The sequence below is a fragment of the Anastrepha ludens genome, chromosome 2, assembly GCF_028408465.1.
Source record: "Anastrepha ludens isolate Willacy chromosome 2, idAnaLude1.1, whole genome shotgun sequence".
Classification (NCBI taxonomy): domain Eukaryota; kingdom Metazoa; phylum Arthropoda; class Insecta; order Diptera; family Tephritidae; genus Anastrepha; species Anastrepha ludens.
The window spans coordinates 43,551,735-43,567,101 of NC_071498.1; the positions used below are offsets into that span (position 1 = coordinate 43,551,735).

Here is a 15,367-nt window from a genome sequence, read left to right on the forward strand (position 1 = left end):
GGTTTTTTTGTTTCTTTACTTTATTCACGAGGTAATGACTTCGAGTTTTTTTTTTTTTTTAAATTTTGTCATATTTTAAAACAACAAAGTTTTCAAGTTTTTTTTATGAAAAATCGGTGTTTTGACTTCAAAGCGCTTTAAAAAATTAAAAAAAAAAAAAATTCGACGTTGTTACCTGCGAAACTTTATTAGCTGATGAAATCAATTTGGTTTTTTGATTTTAGTTGATCCAGTAATGAGTTCTGAGGGACACCGCAATAAAACTTTTTTATGAGACGTCCGCGAAGATTCGCTGCCACCAACTCATTTCTTCATAAAAATCAATGAAAATTTCACACAATATTCTTTAAATATGACTTTATTATGAAGTAATATTAAAATTTTGAATAAATTAACTGTGTCGACAAAAAAAATTTCGAAAATATGCTTGTTTTACACCGAATTAACCATACTACCCCCTTAAGGCACGTTCAACCGGTATTGAAACTTTAAACGTGTTTTTTTCAAAACGGCATTTTTCAAGTCGGTGTACACGATATCTCGAAAACGGCTTGTTTGATCGGTCAACCGTTTTAACTCAATCTTTAAAGATACATTTTCTAGTAATTAATCGTTCCTTTTGTAAATTTGATACTTATTTTCCATTTTATAATCAATTTACGGCCAAATTTTAACGTAAAAATCGAAATCATTTCTTTTAAAAGCTGCCATTTTGTGAAAATTCACTATTTTGATTAGCCGAACGATTAATTACTAGATAATCTAATATATATTATTAACAAAATTTGTTTGGTTTTTTGATTTCAGATAATCCAATCCTGAGTTACGATGTACACCGTAAATCTTCTTTTTTTAAAGGAGGTTCCAGAAATCGCCTGCAGCACGCTCTATAATCAACATTTTCATAAATAAAAAATTTTGTTACGTTCTTGAAGGATGCTTTTATAACCACCAAAAATTTTCAAATTAAAATATTCTGAAGTTTCTTCAGGATAAATCCTTGACAACCCGTCTTTTATTTGCCTCATAACTGCGTATAACCCCTTAAACATTATAAGCCCATACAGTGCAGTTATGGCGGCGGCATCGCTTTTATTAGACAAACTGTATCATTCCTTTGTACCAAGGCTTTTTCCAGTTCTCGAAACATATTTTGGTATTGCCCTGGGCTTCATATTTCTCTCCTCCACCGTTGCAAATCTTCATCCTTTCAGTATTGTGAACAGAAAAAAGTTGTAGTGGGCTAAGGGTCAGCAGTTATGACAACTCAGTACTACCATCGACGTCATTCAACAACTGAGCGCAGTTTCGATGTAGTGTATAAACATATAATTCGCTACATAAAGGTATACTTTTCGAAGAATAATGACTTGATTAGACTTGACAGACAGTCGAACATAATGAATCATCGACTTACTTGAAAATTTAAGTATTACTCAATTTTAGATATGTGAAAGGATGGACTAGTTCTGAAAATAATTTATAGAATAGTTACTATACACAAATTTCTTTTTATGAACTAAACTAGGAAACACTTAGTGAAAAATAGTAAATTTAAAATTTCATCGAGCTGCCATTTTTAAGAGCGAGAGCTTGCTTAAAATTTTATTGATGATTTGTATTGTTTGTTATAACCTTTAACTTAGCACAGAAAAAATTGGACAACCGAATACAAATTTGAAAAACCGTATGTAAAAAAAAACCTTTCCTTTTTCACATTTTCTCTAATAAAACTTCTTTTAAAATTAATTTGTGGAGAGAATTTTTACTATAAAAACACTGTGGAACAAATTCAGGTTAGCAAAAATTAGGTCCATTCTGAGAGTGGCGGGTGAAAATAGAGGCGAAATTAGAAGACCCGTATCGCGCCGTTTTTTTATGTTAGTTCGAATTTTTTTTTAATCGGCCTTCGAAGTTTGCAGTCAAATGCCGATTTTCAGTATATTGTTTCATAAGTACCACAAAAATTTTCGAAATCAATTTTTTCAAAAATTGTAATTGTTGCACAGGTCTCTAGCAATAATTTGGCTTTTACAGATTGAAAAAATATCAATTAGTCGACGAGTTATAGCCAAAAAACCATATAAACAATTTTGCTCCGATTTCGAACTTCGAAGGCCGATTAAAAAAAAATTCGAACTAACATAAAAAAACGGCTCAATACGGGTCTTCTAATTTCGCCTCTATTTTCACCCGCCACTCTCAGAATGGACCTAATTTTTGCTAACCTGAATTTGTTCCACAGTGAAATCATAACTATAAAAAATCTGTATTTTCATTCACATCTAAACTTTTTTCTGAATAAAAAAGTACATTTTTGTCGTAAAACGAGAAGTTTGGCGTTGGCTAAGGGTCCTTTTTTCATAGATGCTGGACATATACGGAGTAAATGGGAAGGAATAATCGGTGGAGGTTCAGGCAACTTATAACCCTCCCAAAGGACGAATTGAGAAAGCTCACGGGTAAGAATGGGCACAGGTAACTAAAGATTGAGCAGTTATCTGTACAGTATTTGGATATGGTCTACTGACCCCTGTCGTTTCTGCGCCCAGTTCTCGGAGGCTCTGGAACATTTTTTTCTCGAATGTGTGTGAAGATACGCAGCATAAAAGAAGAGTTCGCAATAATTTCTGCATACTTATCTGAGTGTATGCTAATTTTTGTATTTTTATTTTATGATTTTTTCTTTTTTGCGGCACTATGGCACCAATTGAGCGATATGTTCCTAATTTTATGTTTTTTTTTTTTGGAAAGGCTGGATCCAAACGATGTACTGTGAAGTGAGGAATGCAAAATAGAACTCAAGCTTGCGCAGCATATCTCGAAGCAGCAGTTTTTAGAATACAATGGAATGCATACGAAATCACCTCTCACATTTCGTGTTCGCGGCCCCATTTTTTTGCTCACCTCAAGCAAGTAATCGCATGTTTAATGATGTCTAAACAGACAGTAAAGGGTTAAATAATAGCTTTTCGCGGATTCTGCATAAATTTAATACAAGTTGGTGTGGGAATGATCTAGGTAATTTTCAAGGCGTCTCATTCAAGATTACCTCAGCTTAGTTGTGATGTTTGTCAAACAGTTAGTTGTCGCAGCTGGTAGCTTATCTTGGCAACTAATAACTCGTCACGGACAGAGGAAGTGGTTGAGCAGAGACTTTATTGCTAGTTTCTGTTTGCCAACTGGAATTTGGCAAGCGTAAAAGGTTTCGAACGCCAACTGACAACATAAATGGGAAAGTGTTATTTTAATGCGTGTATGTATGTATATGTTTGTGTTCGCATGCAAGTGTAAGTGTGTAGTTACAAAAGATGCCCTACATGGCGTAAATCCACGTGCTGCATAAACTACCATTCCATACGTGCAAGTTTTCGACGCTCATTAATAATTTACAAATCCATATTAATTCCTCATTTTACATGACTGCCAAGTGAGAGTATTGAAGTTATGTGTGTACTATATGAGTCGCTGTATGTGTAAATGTAAATGTAAATGTTAATGGAGCGTAGCAGCTGTTCGCCCGCATGTTCGTGCACTCTTGCCGCTTACAACAGCCGACTTGTCGTTGGCATGCAAATTGAAGTGTGCGTGCGTGCGTGTGTGCACTCTGCGGAATAATTGCTTTTAAGTGTTTTTGGTATAAAATAAACAACAGTGTCTAATTGCATAATTGCAGCTAGCGTTAAGTACCTTATCATGTTGTTGTGAACTATGCCAATGTATGTGTGTGTGTATGTGAGAGTTGGTAAGAATGGAGCTACCCACTTACTCACACTTTCGCTTGTCTAGCTCACCCGACTCACTCACTTTTCTACTCATTCATTAACTCACACTTTGATATACTCAACCATCACACATACGCGTACACACTCCTTTGGATACGTATTTATCATATTTATTTGCTCTTATTGCGTGGTTACGTATACGCCATGTAACCGCCACTTTTTACTTGTCTATTGTTTTTGTTGCTCTTGCTGTTGTTCGTTCTGGCTACGCAGGATATAAGCTTGATGGCGGAACTTATTTAATTAATATATATGTATATTTTATATTGCGGCAATGTGAAATATGACAAACTGTGACGCTGCACAAACGGAAAGGAACCGAAGGCAAGGGCGGAAGGCATCTCTGAACTTGGAGCGTCTCACTAGCTGAAGCTACAGCGACAACAACTGCTGTCGCTTCCTGTTGTATGCGGCATTGAGATACAAAAAAATTTTTAACATTAATTGCAATTCTCACGTGAATGCATTGCTGTGCTCGTTCTGTGGCAATCCAAGGTTTCGGAGTTGGGTCACAGTGGGTGCGAAGCGTGCAGAAATGTGATATATTTGACATTCATTTAAGTAGTTACAGATATGTTCACTCGTAGTCATATCAATATTCGCATCACATTCATATTCACATTCATATTCATATCCACATTCATCTTCATTCATATTCATATTCATATTCATATTAATATTCATATTCATATTCATATTCATATTCATATTTATATTCATATTCATATTAATATTCATATTCATATTTATATTCATATTCATATTCATATTCATATTCATATTCATATTCATATTCATATTCATATTCATATTCATATTCATATTCATATTCATATTCATATTCATATTCATATTCATATTCATGTTCATATTCATATTCATATTCATATTCATATTCATATTCATATTCATATTTATATTCATATTCATATTCATATTCATATTCATATACATATTCATATTCATATTCATATTCATATTCATATTTATATTCATATTCATATTCATATTCATATTCATATTCATATTCATATTCATGTTCATATTCATATTCATATTCATATTCATATTCATATTCATATTCATATTCATATTCATATTCATATTCACATTCATATTCATTTAAAATTCTCATCTGTTAAGCACACTGTGCCCACAACTTCCGTGCCTGCAGTGCCATTACTATAGTTGTAGTTCTTGTTGTTGTTGTTGGCATGTGGTTGCTGTCGCAAGTGTTGCGCTATTCCACGTTATGCTTGTCCGCTTTGTTTGTGGTGAACGCAAAAGGAAACAGCAATTAAACGCTCTCCACTTGTGGCCGACAGCATACGTACACAAGCAATGGACATACTTGGGAAATCAAATATACATACACATAAACACGTAGACATACACTTGCATAGCCCTAGGTAGCCTTATTTCTGTAATCTACCAGCACCGGCAGCTGCTGCAGTACTCGAATAACATACTCTGCTTCATTCAGCACTCAGCAACCAACCAACAACGAAGCAATCAGCGGCCCGCCAATCTACTTGTGATTCAGCCAACCAGCTTTCCTACCCAGTAGGTAGTCATCCAACTAGGATAACCAACTAAGAACACTGTGCAATATGGTATGGCCACTGCTAGCCTGTTTGCGAGACTATTGCGCTAATTGCTCCTTGGCCGGTATCAGTTACATTGCCAATAACAAGTAAGTATGCCGCATTTGCAGCAGCGATTTTGCATACATACGAGTATACATACACTCACATAGAGGAGCACTTGCTGTTTATGGGAGCATAAAGCACAAAGCGCATAAACAGATCTAAGGACATGCATAATTCTAACAGCGTTACCACCTTAGGCTCTTCTGCAGCTATTTAATCGTTTTACTCCTCGCCTGCTCTTCGTCTCCGCTGCACATACAACCTCACTTGTTCAGTAGCTCTAGAGTGTTCCGTATCCTGCTTTAGGGCATTTCCTGAGTGTAAAATGAAAGTAGTGAATATCTACTTTGATGATTTGTGTATTCATAGAATTTTATTTTCCATTTGTCTTCTCTCGGCAGATTGCATATCAGCGAACGTGTGTTCTGGCTACTTTGCGTCATATTGTCCGCCTATGGCTCCTACACACTTATTTCGACATTCCAGCGAGACTTGGAATTGTTCGCAGTGAGCATTGTCTACGAAAGCCTAACACCGTATGATAAGTACTATTTTCCCAGCGTGGCGGTATGTGAGACGATGGAGAAGGATGGCACCACACCACCAGTTGAAGAATATATAAAAAGGTGAGAGAATAAAAATTCTCGTGAAATATGGATAGGTCTACGAAATAAATTTGTTCAGCAGCCAAAAAATGAGATATCCGTATTTTTATTTTGTATTTCGTACGTTTGTGCGTTAGACTATTCAAATAAGGATATATATATTAAATAATTATATAAATTATATTTTTTTTTATGCAACCTCCTAAATTTTATGGGTGGTCAGAAAATGAGACAATTGTATCTTAATTTTTGTTATTTAAAATAACATGCTTAGAAAATTACTATCGAATTCCCATGAAAAAATGCACTGTAAAAATGTTAAATATTCACAAATTGACAAATATATATTACTAAAATACAAACATTTTCCAAAGTAAGGGTTCTTTTAATACCCCACAATTAAACAGAAATTAAATATTATTATAAAAAAAACAAAAATATTTATTTAGTTCGATTTTTTTTTTGTATATTTTAAAAAATTAAAAAAAATATATATATCTAATATATATATATTATTTATAATTTTTTGATCATTTGTGGAGAGGAATTGCAAAGTTTTAAACCAATTTTGCGGAAAAGTGCATTTTTACCAAAGGAATTCAATGATCATTTTCAATGCCTTGGTTACACTGGTCACTGGATATGTAAAAAAAAATTTAAATATAAAATTGGTGCCTAACTTTCTTGACCATAGATCCAATTTCAAAGTAGCATCAAGAAATCAATTCTTTTCGGGGCCATCCTAATGTACATAGATACGAGCGTATATTTGTGAATACCTACTGTGTCATGAATTTAAAAGTGGTTTGCCTAAGAATTTATGAAATATAATAATACATACATGAAACTGGAAAATAGGAATGGCATTCCAAGTATTTTAAATATTCTTATTTCGCCTACCGCTTAAGGATTCATCACTTTGATGAAATTTTCCTATTTCTATTTTCAGAATATTTTGCCAATTGTAACAGACATTTTTATTGTGCTAGAAAAAAAGCTCTATAATTTCATAAATTTTTGTAATTCATCTTTTGGATGAAATCACTAATTTTGCTAGGTTGGACAATTTCATTTGTTTAATTTTATCACTAAAGTTCATTAAAATTGAGGATGTAAACATACAAAGTGATTTCTCTTTAGAATTACTTTAAGATAAAAATTTTAATAATTTAAAGTTTCATCAATAAGATATTCACTTTGTGTGAAGTAAAATGCCAGGACTTAAGAATTTTAAATTTTTCTGAAAGCGTTGTAGTGCATCCTTTGGACGAAACTCTTTTAATATATTCCAAGTAATTTTTTATGTTATATTATATAACTAACGTTAAGGAATTTATATGCATTAGGGTGTCCCAGGCTACAAGGGGGAATTTTTTTTTCGGAATTTCAAAACGCACACCCTTTATTTTTTTTCCATTTGACTCTAAAAACTTAAATATAAAATATTATTGAGATCGGATGCCATTAACCCGTGCCGACTTGATGTCAAACTTTAAGATTAAAAGTTAGTATGAAAGCTATAGGCTCACAATAGAGAAAAGTTTAACTGAATTTTTAGATTAAGTAAATAAGTAAAAATAAAACACATATTTCGTATTTATTTTCTTTTTATTATAAAAAGGACATCAATCATCGCATTTTCTTTTCAAAGTTTGCTTTTTATAGTCGGGATATACCTGTCTGTGTTCTTGTACGCAACGTAATAAAAATAGTTTTTGTTCCTCTTGAACAGTGACCAAATCATGGAAGTCTTGCATTAAGCCAGAATAGATACTTCATTTGTCAAATACCACAAATGCTGGCAAAACTTCTGCAAAGCTGCTTTTGAAAAGCTTTTGTCTATTGTTTCTTAATTTTTCATGGCCTTTAAAAAACACAAATCCTGACGCCTTTACTGCCAAAATACATTGGAGCCAGGGTTTTACGTAGGATGTCACGATGAACATACATACGTCCAACAGAGCTGCCTTATCCTTGTTTGAAATTCTGAATTGAGAGCTAAGTAACGATATTTTTAATAAATAAATGGCTCTCGCCATCCATCAAGCCTGGTGCATAGCACCTGGAGGCCGAATCTTAAATTCCTTCGCTGAATCTCCGCCATGAAATATAATTGAAAGCTCAATTAATTCGCGATAGTCATCTCTAACGATTTCTTTGGTTAATTCAGTTTTGTACAATTTTAGCAGTAGTTTGTCAATTTCCGAAACATTAAAACAAGATATCTTTTCTGTACAGCTTTGTATTTTCTCGGGATCGCCTTTAAGTACTAATTCGTAACGTGATGACGGCAAGCAAAAATAAGCACTTCTCTACCCAGTTTTTTTCGAGAAGCACACATGCTCCATTTATGCGGCCTGTGTTAGAAGCAGTAGTATCACAACAGAGAATCTGCACTTTGTCTTCAAGGTTCCAGTTCATAATAGCATCCCAAACTGCGTCTGCCTGTTCCCTTCCTGTCGAGCTATCCAATTTCGGAACAGCAATAATTTGTTCTTTATTATCGTATGTAATAACTACCGGTAGGCGTTCTTCTTTACTTTTACGTGAATCTAGAGCTGGCAACAGTTTTCCGTCCCAGAGGACAGTTACCGCGCCCGGGACCTTGTTTTGAAAATCAATTTTTATAGATTCAGCCCATTCTTTTCGCATTTCCGTACGAACTCTATGGATGGAGGACTTGCTTATAGGGAATTCATCCATATTGAGCCCCAGAGCCTCAATAGTAGCTTCAATTATAAAGACAGAATCCCTCACACTTAACTGACATCTGTCTAATGCGGCAAATAACTTGGGAGTTATAATATTTTTCCGCATAGAAGTTTTATCGGGCTGAGAGGAGGCTTCTCTTGCGCTGGGCCTATTTTCTTCTAAATCTATTATTTCAGAATCAGAAGATGACTTTTCTAGTGGTGGTTCGCAAGATGATGTTGATGGTGCTAAGGTGAAAAATATTTAGCACGTCGCTTTTCCTTCTCGATGATTCGAAGGTGCGTCCTTTCCTCTTTGTTTGTTACTTTTTTGTGCACTCCGGCTAAGTGACCGGGCCCACCTGGTTCTCTTTGGCGCTGCAAGAAGATCTTATCTTCATTTATTTTAATCAATTGAAGAGTATCGGTATGTGCGATGTCAAACCAATTGTTTAAGTTTGAAGCAAACTCCTGTCGAGGCTGTTCAAACACTTCTTGAGTTGTTTTTGCATTTTTTTGCAATTCTCTCCAAACTTGGTATAAGTTAACTAGTTTCTTAACACAGTTAGGTATTGATCTGGTCGGCACGTAGCCTTTTCTCAATAAATAATACACTCACGAATTGTGAGATTTGCACTTTCATTGACACTTAAGTTCACTTCACGAATATTATAGAACAAAACTGCCAGTACTTGCCCATTAGAGAGAAGTTTAGAACCGGTGATTTGATGTTTTACATCCCCTATTAAAAATATCTCCTTTTTGGAACTTCGTAACTCCACTAACATGTTGACTACACGAAAAAAAACCCGATTACTAATAAAACAAAAAAGTAATTACACGCAATCAATCTGACAGTTCACGCGCGCCGTACTGTACAAGTACCGATAGGTTTAGACGCAAGTCGGCACGGGTTGCCGTGATCCTAGATAGACGAAACTTTATTTTTAGATGTTTTGAGACCATTCAAACAAAATAAGAGGGTGTGCGTTAAAAAAAAAAACACTTTAATTTTTTTGGGACACCCTAATATGCATATGTCAAAAAATCATCCAATCAACGTATAAGTTCCATATCAAGCATCATACCTCTTTCATCCTTTGGGTGAAATTCATCCTTTGGATGAAATCAGTTACGTGCTGTAAGTTAACTTGGACAAATTTTCACCAATTTTTAAATAAAAAAAAATACAGAAATTTGTCGCTTTGAGCCGAGTACTTCAGAATTAAGCATCAGTATAGATATTAATTAATCACCTGTGTCTGAGCCAACTATTATGACTTACATATTTTCAATGTTTCTCAAAGAATTTATCTTAGTTCATCCTTTGGATGAAACCCGTTATGTACTGTAAGTCATCTTGCAAAAGTTTCCAAATATCTAAATTTATGTACCTGTTTATGCACAAAATACAGAAACTCATCTAATCGACGTAAAAGTTGCATAGCTTTGGAAGAGGGAATCAGCATAGACAGTAATTTACTATATTTTGTATATATATATTATATATATATTGTACACCGGAGTTATATTTTATGAAATAAGAATTTGAAATTTCTCTGAAAGCATTGTAATTCATTACTTACCTTTGAATATTTGACAAATTTCTGAATTCATGTATGTATGCCGAAAAATACAGGAATTCGTCTTTCCAAGTTCCATAACTTATCAGAATCAATGCTAAATTTTATGAATTAACAATTTTCAATGTTTCTGAAACTATTATTACACTTAGTTCATCTTTTGGATGAAAATAGTTCACGTACTTTACATGGATTATTTTTGCAAATTTTCACGAATTTTTTTTACAGCTCAACGAATTTATATAAATGTATGTATGTGAATTAGAAAATACAAATATTCATCTAATCGACGTATAAGTTTCTTAAGGGGGGAGCCTGGTTTATAAGGTCAAAAAAATTATTTTTTTTTTCGTTTTAAGCGATTCCTAATATATTTCAGAATATTCACACAGAGTTACAGAGCCTAATTCTCAATATTTCCGTAGATACAAAGCCAAAGGTAGGCGAGCGTTAGGTAATTACACTGTGGCCGGACAGCTATAGTACAAACTTTATCTTCTTTTCTCGACTTTTCATTTTTATGATTTCTTTGAATTGGCGTACATGAATGAAAAAAATAACTAATGAGCCTTTTGAAATGAATCATAGCTTGTTCCCTTCAGTATTAAATTCTCTTCTATTTGAACTAAGTAAAAGTAGATAAAAAAAATTTTTCAAGATTTTTATACCAAGTTGAAGTGAATTTTTTTTTTATAGAAAGGCATTTTTTTCTTTAAAACCTCCAAAAAGTTGAAATTTTGGAATTTCTCTCAGTTTTCGTAGTTTATCTAGAATAAAAAATCATGATAATTAGAAATCCATTTGAATTTTTTGCTTTAGATAATAATTACGAGCTGTATCTTGTACGCCAGTTGGAAACTCCAGCGTTGCAGCGCTCTACTAATTTCTATGTTAAACATTTTTTTCAACTTATTTTAACCAGTACACAAATTTTTTATACATTTTAAATGTTCATTAAAAGATAGAAAAAACTTTACAGTGCTAAATTAAGTTTTTCCTTAAAAAAAAATCGCAAAGAGATGCAATTTTTAGACCTCATAAACCAGGCTTCCCCCTTAACTTCAGTATCAAGAGTCAGCACAAACAGTATTTTAACTTGTAGTCAAATAAGCTGCATGACCTAAGGTTTTTGAATTTTTGCGGGAGCATTCGAAATCATCTTTTGGATGAAATTATTTTACGTATTACTTTTATCGTGGAAGAAGCTTAAAAATTTCTCTTCACATTATTATTAACATACGAAAGATATTTTTAGTACTCCATTTTGAAGGAAATTTCATGGTTCCGTTGTTGAAAATATTTTCGTTCTACTCGTATAAAACTTGTCAAACTCATTTCCAGAGGCCAGTTTTGTGATCAGTTAACATCTAAACAATAAGACGGATGTGCTAAATATGAAACACGTATATTTTTCTACTCACTATTTCTGACCACTCCTAGTGGATCACCTGCTTCGGTTTGGTCAGTTGGTGATAGTAGAGGTCCGAAGTAAATGCTTGACTCGATTGTAGCAGCTTTTAATGAATGATTTCCAATTCAATTTCATCACACTCTTAGAAAATTTTTTTTGCCCATTTCTTTGGTTATTTTTTAGGTAACTGATCAATTTTTCATTGCCAATTACCAGCTACTTAAAAATGGGTCGATTGCGTTACGTTTCTGCAATGAACCGCAGGCGCAAATTTCATTCGAGAGGCTCTTTTGTGCTAACCTGTTTAATATTCAGCTTCTTCTTGACATCTTCTTAATGTAGATGGTTACTTATAGTATTCTATCTAACCTTCTTCCTTGCTAATGGAGTAAGCGCTCACATGGTGATCCGACTCGCCTATATGTATTTTTTGATCGATATTTTCGATGATTGTCGTAGCCGATAACAGAATCGTTGGAACCACCGCTTTACAATTGCATTCGATTTTACATTAAGTCCATAAATAACACACTTTTTTGACCACTACCTTCACTTTGGTCGTAGTGCGAACATTGTAACACACATGCATTTCTACGAAACGGTTACTTTTGACGTGATAACGTCTTATAATTCGATTTAACAGGCTGCACGCACGAAAAAATGTGTCGTTACCTTGCTCATTAGTGTTACCTTGCTCATATGTCGTTACCTTGCTCATTGCATTGAATGAACTGCAAGCGAAAGCGCGGAACGAACGACAAAGCAAACGAACGGCAACGTTCGACATCTTGCTCTCTCCTACTTAAGTGAGCGTATATATGTATGTATATGCGCATATGTACATATATAAATTCACGTATTTGTATTTGCATATGCCTTCTTATTGATTATTATTAATTTGATTCACTTGAAGAATTTAAAATAAAACCAAGTTTGTTAATAATACCTGTTGTTTTAATGTTATTATTATTTTTTGACGTGATAACGTCTTATAATTCTATGTAGCCGGCTGCACGCACCAAAAAATGCGTAGTTATCTTGCTCATGCGTCGTTACCTTGCTTGAACAGCATGTTATGTTATGTTATGTTATGTTATGTTATGTTATGTTATGTTATGTTATGTTATGTTATGTTATGTTATGTTATGTTATGTTATGTTATGTTATGTTATGTTATGTTATGTTATGTTATGTTATGTTATGTTATGTTATGTTATGTTATATTATGTTATGTTATGTTATGTTATGTTATGTTATGTTATGTTATGTTATGTTATGTTATGTTATGTTATGTTATGTTATGTTATGTTATGTTATGTTATGTTATGTTATGTTATGTTATGTTAATGTTAACTCATTCTCTATATCCATACAAAATATCTATCAAACAAATAAAATTAAAATTTTCTTTTGAAAAATGCAACCATTCAATCAGTATTTTCTTATGACGTTATCACGTTAAACTATCGTCAGTAAACCGACTTTACAGACAACCTCTTTTCTGTTGATTCGATTAGTGTGTGAAAGGCTCTTTAAAATGGTGAAAACCATAAAGTCGTAATTTGTTTAAAAGTTTGTTAAAAGTAAAAAAAAAAGAAAAGTACAAATACGAAAAAGACTGATTTTTTTTGTCATGATACAAATTAGAATAACGAAGACAATAATTTGTGCAAATTAAAAACTGAACCATTCCTGGACGGTCTATGGTGTAATGAATACGATACTGAAGTCTGTTTTCAAAAAATTTGTTACAAAAAATGTATTCATAACTTTATAAATGATGGTTTTTAAGGATTCGTCAAAATTTTTGTCACGAATTGTGGCATTGTTTCAACATCAAAAGTTAATTAAAATATTTAAAAACTGTTTGCGAGGTCGCTGAATATGAATAAGAAGTGAGATTATTTAAATTCAGTATGGCGGATCCAATATGGCGGACATATTTTTTCAAAATTCATCAGATCCGCTTGAAACTTTTCACTAGGGGGTTTTGGAGGTCGCTGATTACGAATCTGTTGTGAGATTTAAAAAAATCAAAATAGCTGATCCAATATGGCGGACAAATTTTAAAAAATGCATCGAATTCTTTCTAAACTCGTTACTTATCCATATCATCTTCTGAATGAGTCAAATATAGCTCACCATCATCATCGCTATTCGAGCTAACATCATCGTCTTCATCGTTTTTAGGAAAATATTTACTGTACTCGTCAACACTCATTTTTCACTATTTTGTGAACAAAAGACTAACGGAAATGATTACATAAACGTAGTAACAGAAAAGCCACGAAGTAGAATAAGGAGACGTAACGCAGCTGTCAACTGTAAAATTGTCAATTTGACATCATATTCGTAGTCAGTGGCTTTAAAAACCTTTACGAACATGTTTTTCACTGATTCTGTGATTTTATTGATACTGTGATCTATGCTGAAGAAAATAAGCCAAACCGGATTGAAAAATATTAATATTTAAAAAAGTTACAAGGGTTTTTAGAAGTTTAAACTTTAACTACTGTTTTCTCGAAAACTTGTTTTCGCACGTAAGGTACCTTTTCGTAGACCAGGTCACATACAATATATAAATTTACATATTAGTATTTGCATATGCCTTCTTATTGATTATTATTAATTTGATTTACTTGAAGAATTTAAAATAAAACCAAGTGTATCATCATCATCCTTACCGAATTTATAATTAGTGACGACTAGTTGTTAATAATACTTGTGGTTTTAATGTTTTTATTATTACTTTATTATTATATATGAAGGAAAAAATGTATGGTAATATTTACCACATACCTTATAAGATATATTGTATACTAATATGTATATGTATATAAATGTACAAATATGTAATATATGTTGATAAATGTTTCGTAATTTTTCACGTTTGTGTAAATATAACTTGATCAATTTCATTGCGATTCCATTTACCTCCTTCTCTATATCCTATCAAACAAATAAAATTAAAATTTCTTTTGAAAAATGCAACCATTCCATCAGTATTTTCTTATGACGTTGTCACGTTAAACTATCGTCTCTTTTATCCTTTTTTTATTTTTCATGAATACTCGGTTGTGGACAGCTCGTAAGTACTTTTGCCTTTGCATATAAATTCGTATATTTACAAATACATATACATAATACATCCACGCCTACACGAATGCTTTAAAATTACTTCTAATTGTTAATAAGAAACAAAGCCAGATGCTGAAGAAAAAATTCTGAGAATTGCTTTGGGCAATAGGTAAGCACACATCAACTTCCGTTTTCTCAAAAAACACCTACAAGCACTTAAAATTTTGCTTTATTAACAGCAAATTCGTCTTAACTACTTTTGATACGCGTAATAAACAAAAATGTATTCGTCATTGTCAGCTTATTAGACCGAAGGCGGTATGACAAGTACATGACCTAGGGGACTTAATGAAAAAAGTGCGCTTTTATACTTTTAAAATAGTCTGCCTAAGGGGAAACACAAATGCTCTACAAAAACGCTTAACTTCAGCAGCTTTCATCTGATTATTCTTGGAAAATCTTAGGCACCGTAGCTAACTTTTTTTTTAATGTTGCAGAAGAAGGAAGAATGCCACTAGAAACTAGGTATGGGGTGTGCTATCAGTGATCCATTACTGTAGTATAAA

The 15,367-nt window shown here is 33.1% G+C and overlaps 1 protein-coding gene across 1 annotated transcript in view; it reads left to right on the top strand.

Moving 5' to 3' along the window:
- The first annotated feature begins 5,127 nt into the window (after window positions 1-5,127).
- The window catches only part of LOC128860046 (pickpocket protein 19), a 32,370-nt gene continuing 22,130 nt past the window's right edge, over window positions 5,128-15,367 (top strand). The window contains exons 1-2 of the mRNA XM_054097312.1: window positions 5,128-5,478; window positions 5,836-6,063. Of these exons, the coding sequence (XP_053953287.1) occupies window positions 5,396-5,478; window positions 5,836-6,063 (311 nt within the window). The 5' untranslated portion in view covers window positions 5,128-5,395. The remainder of the gene's footprint in view (window positions 5,479-5,835; window positions 6,064-15,367) is intronic.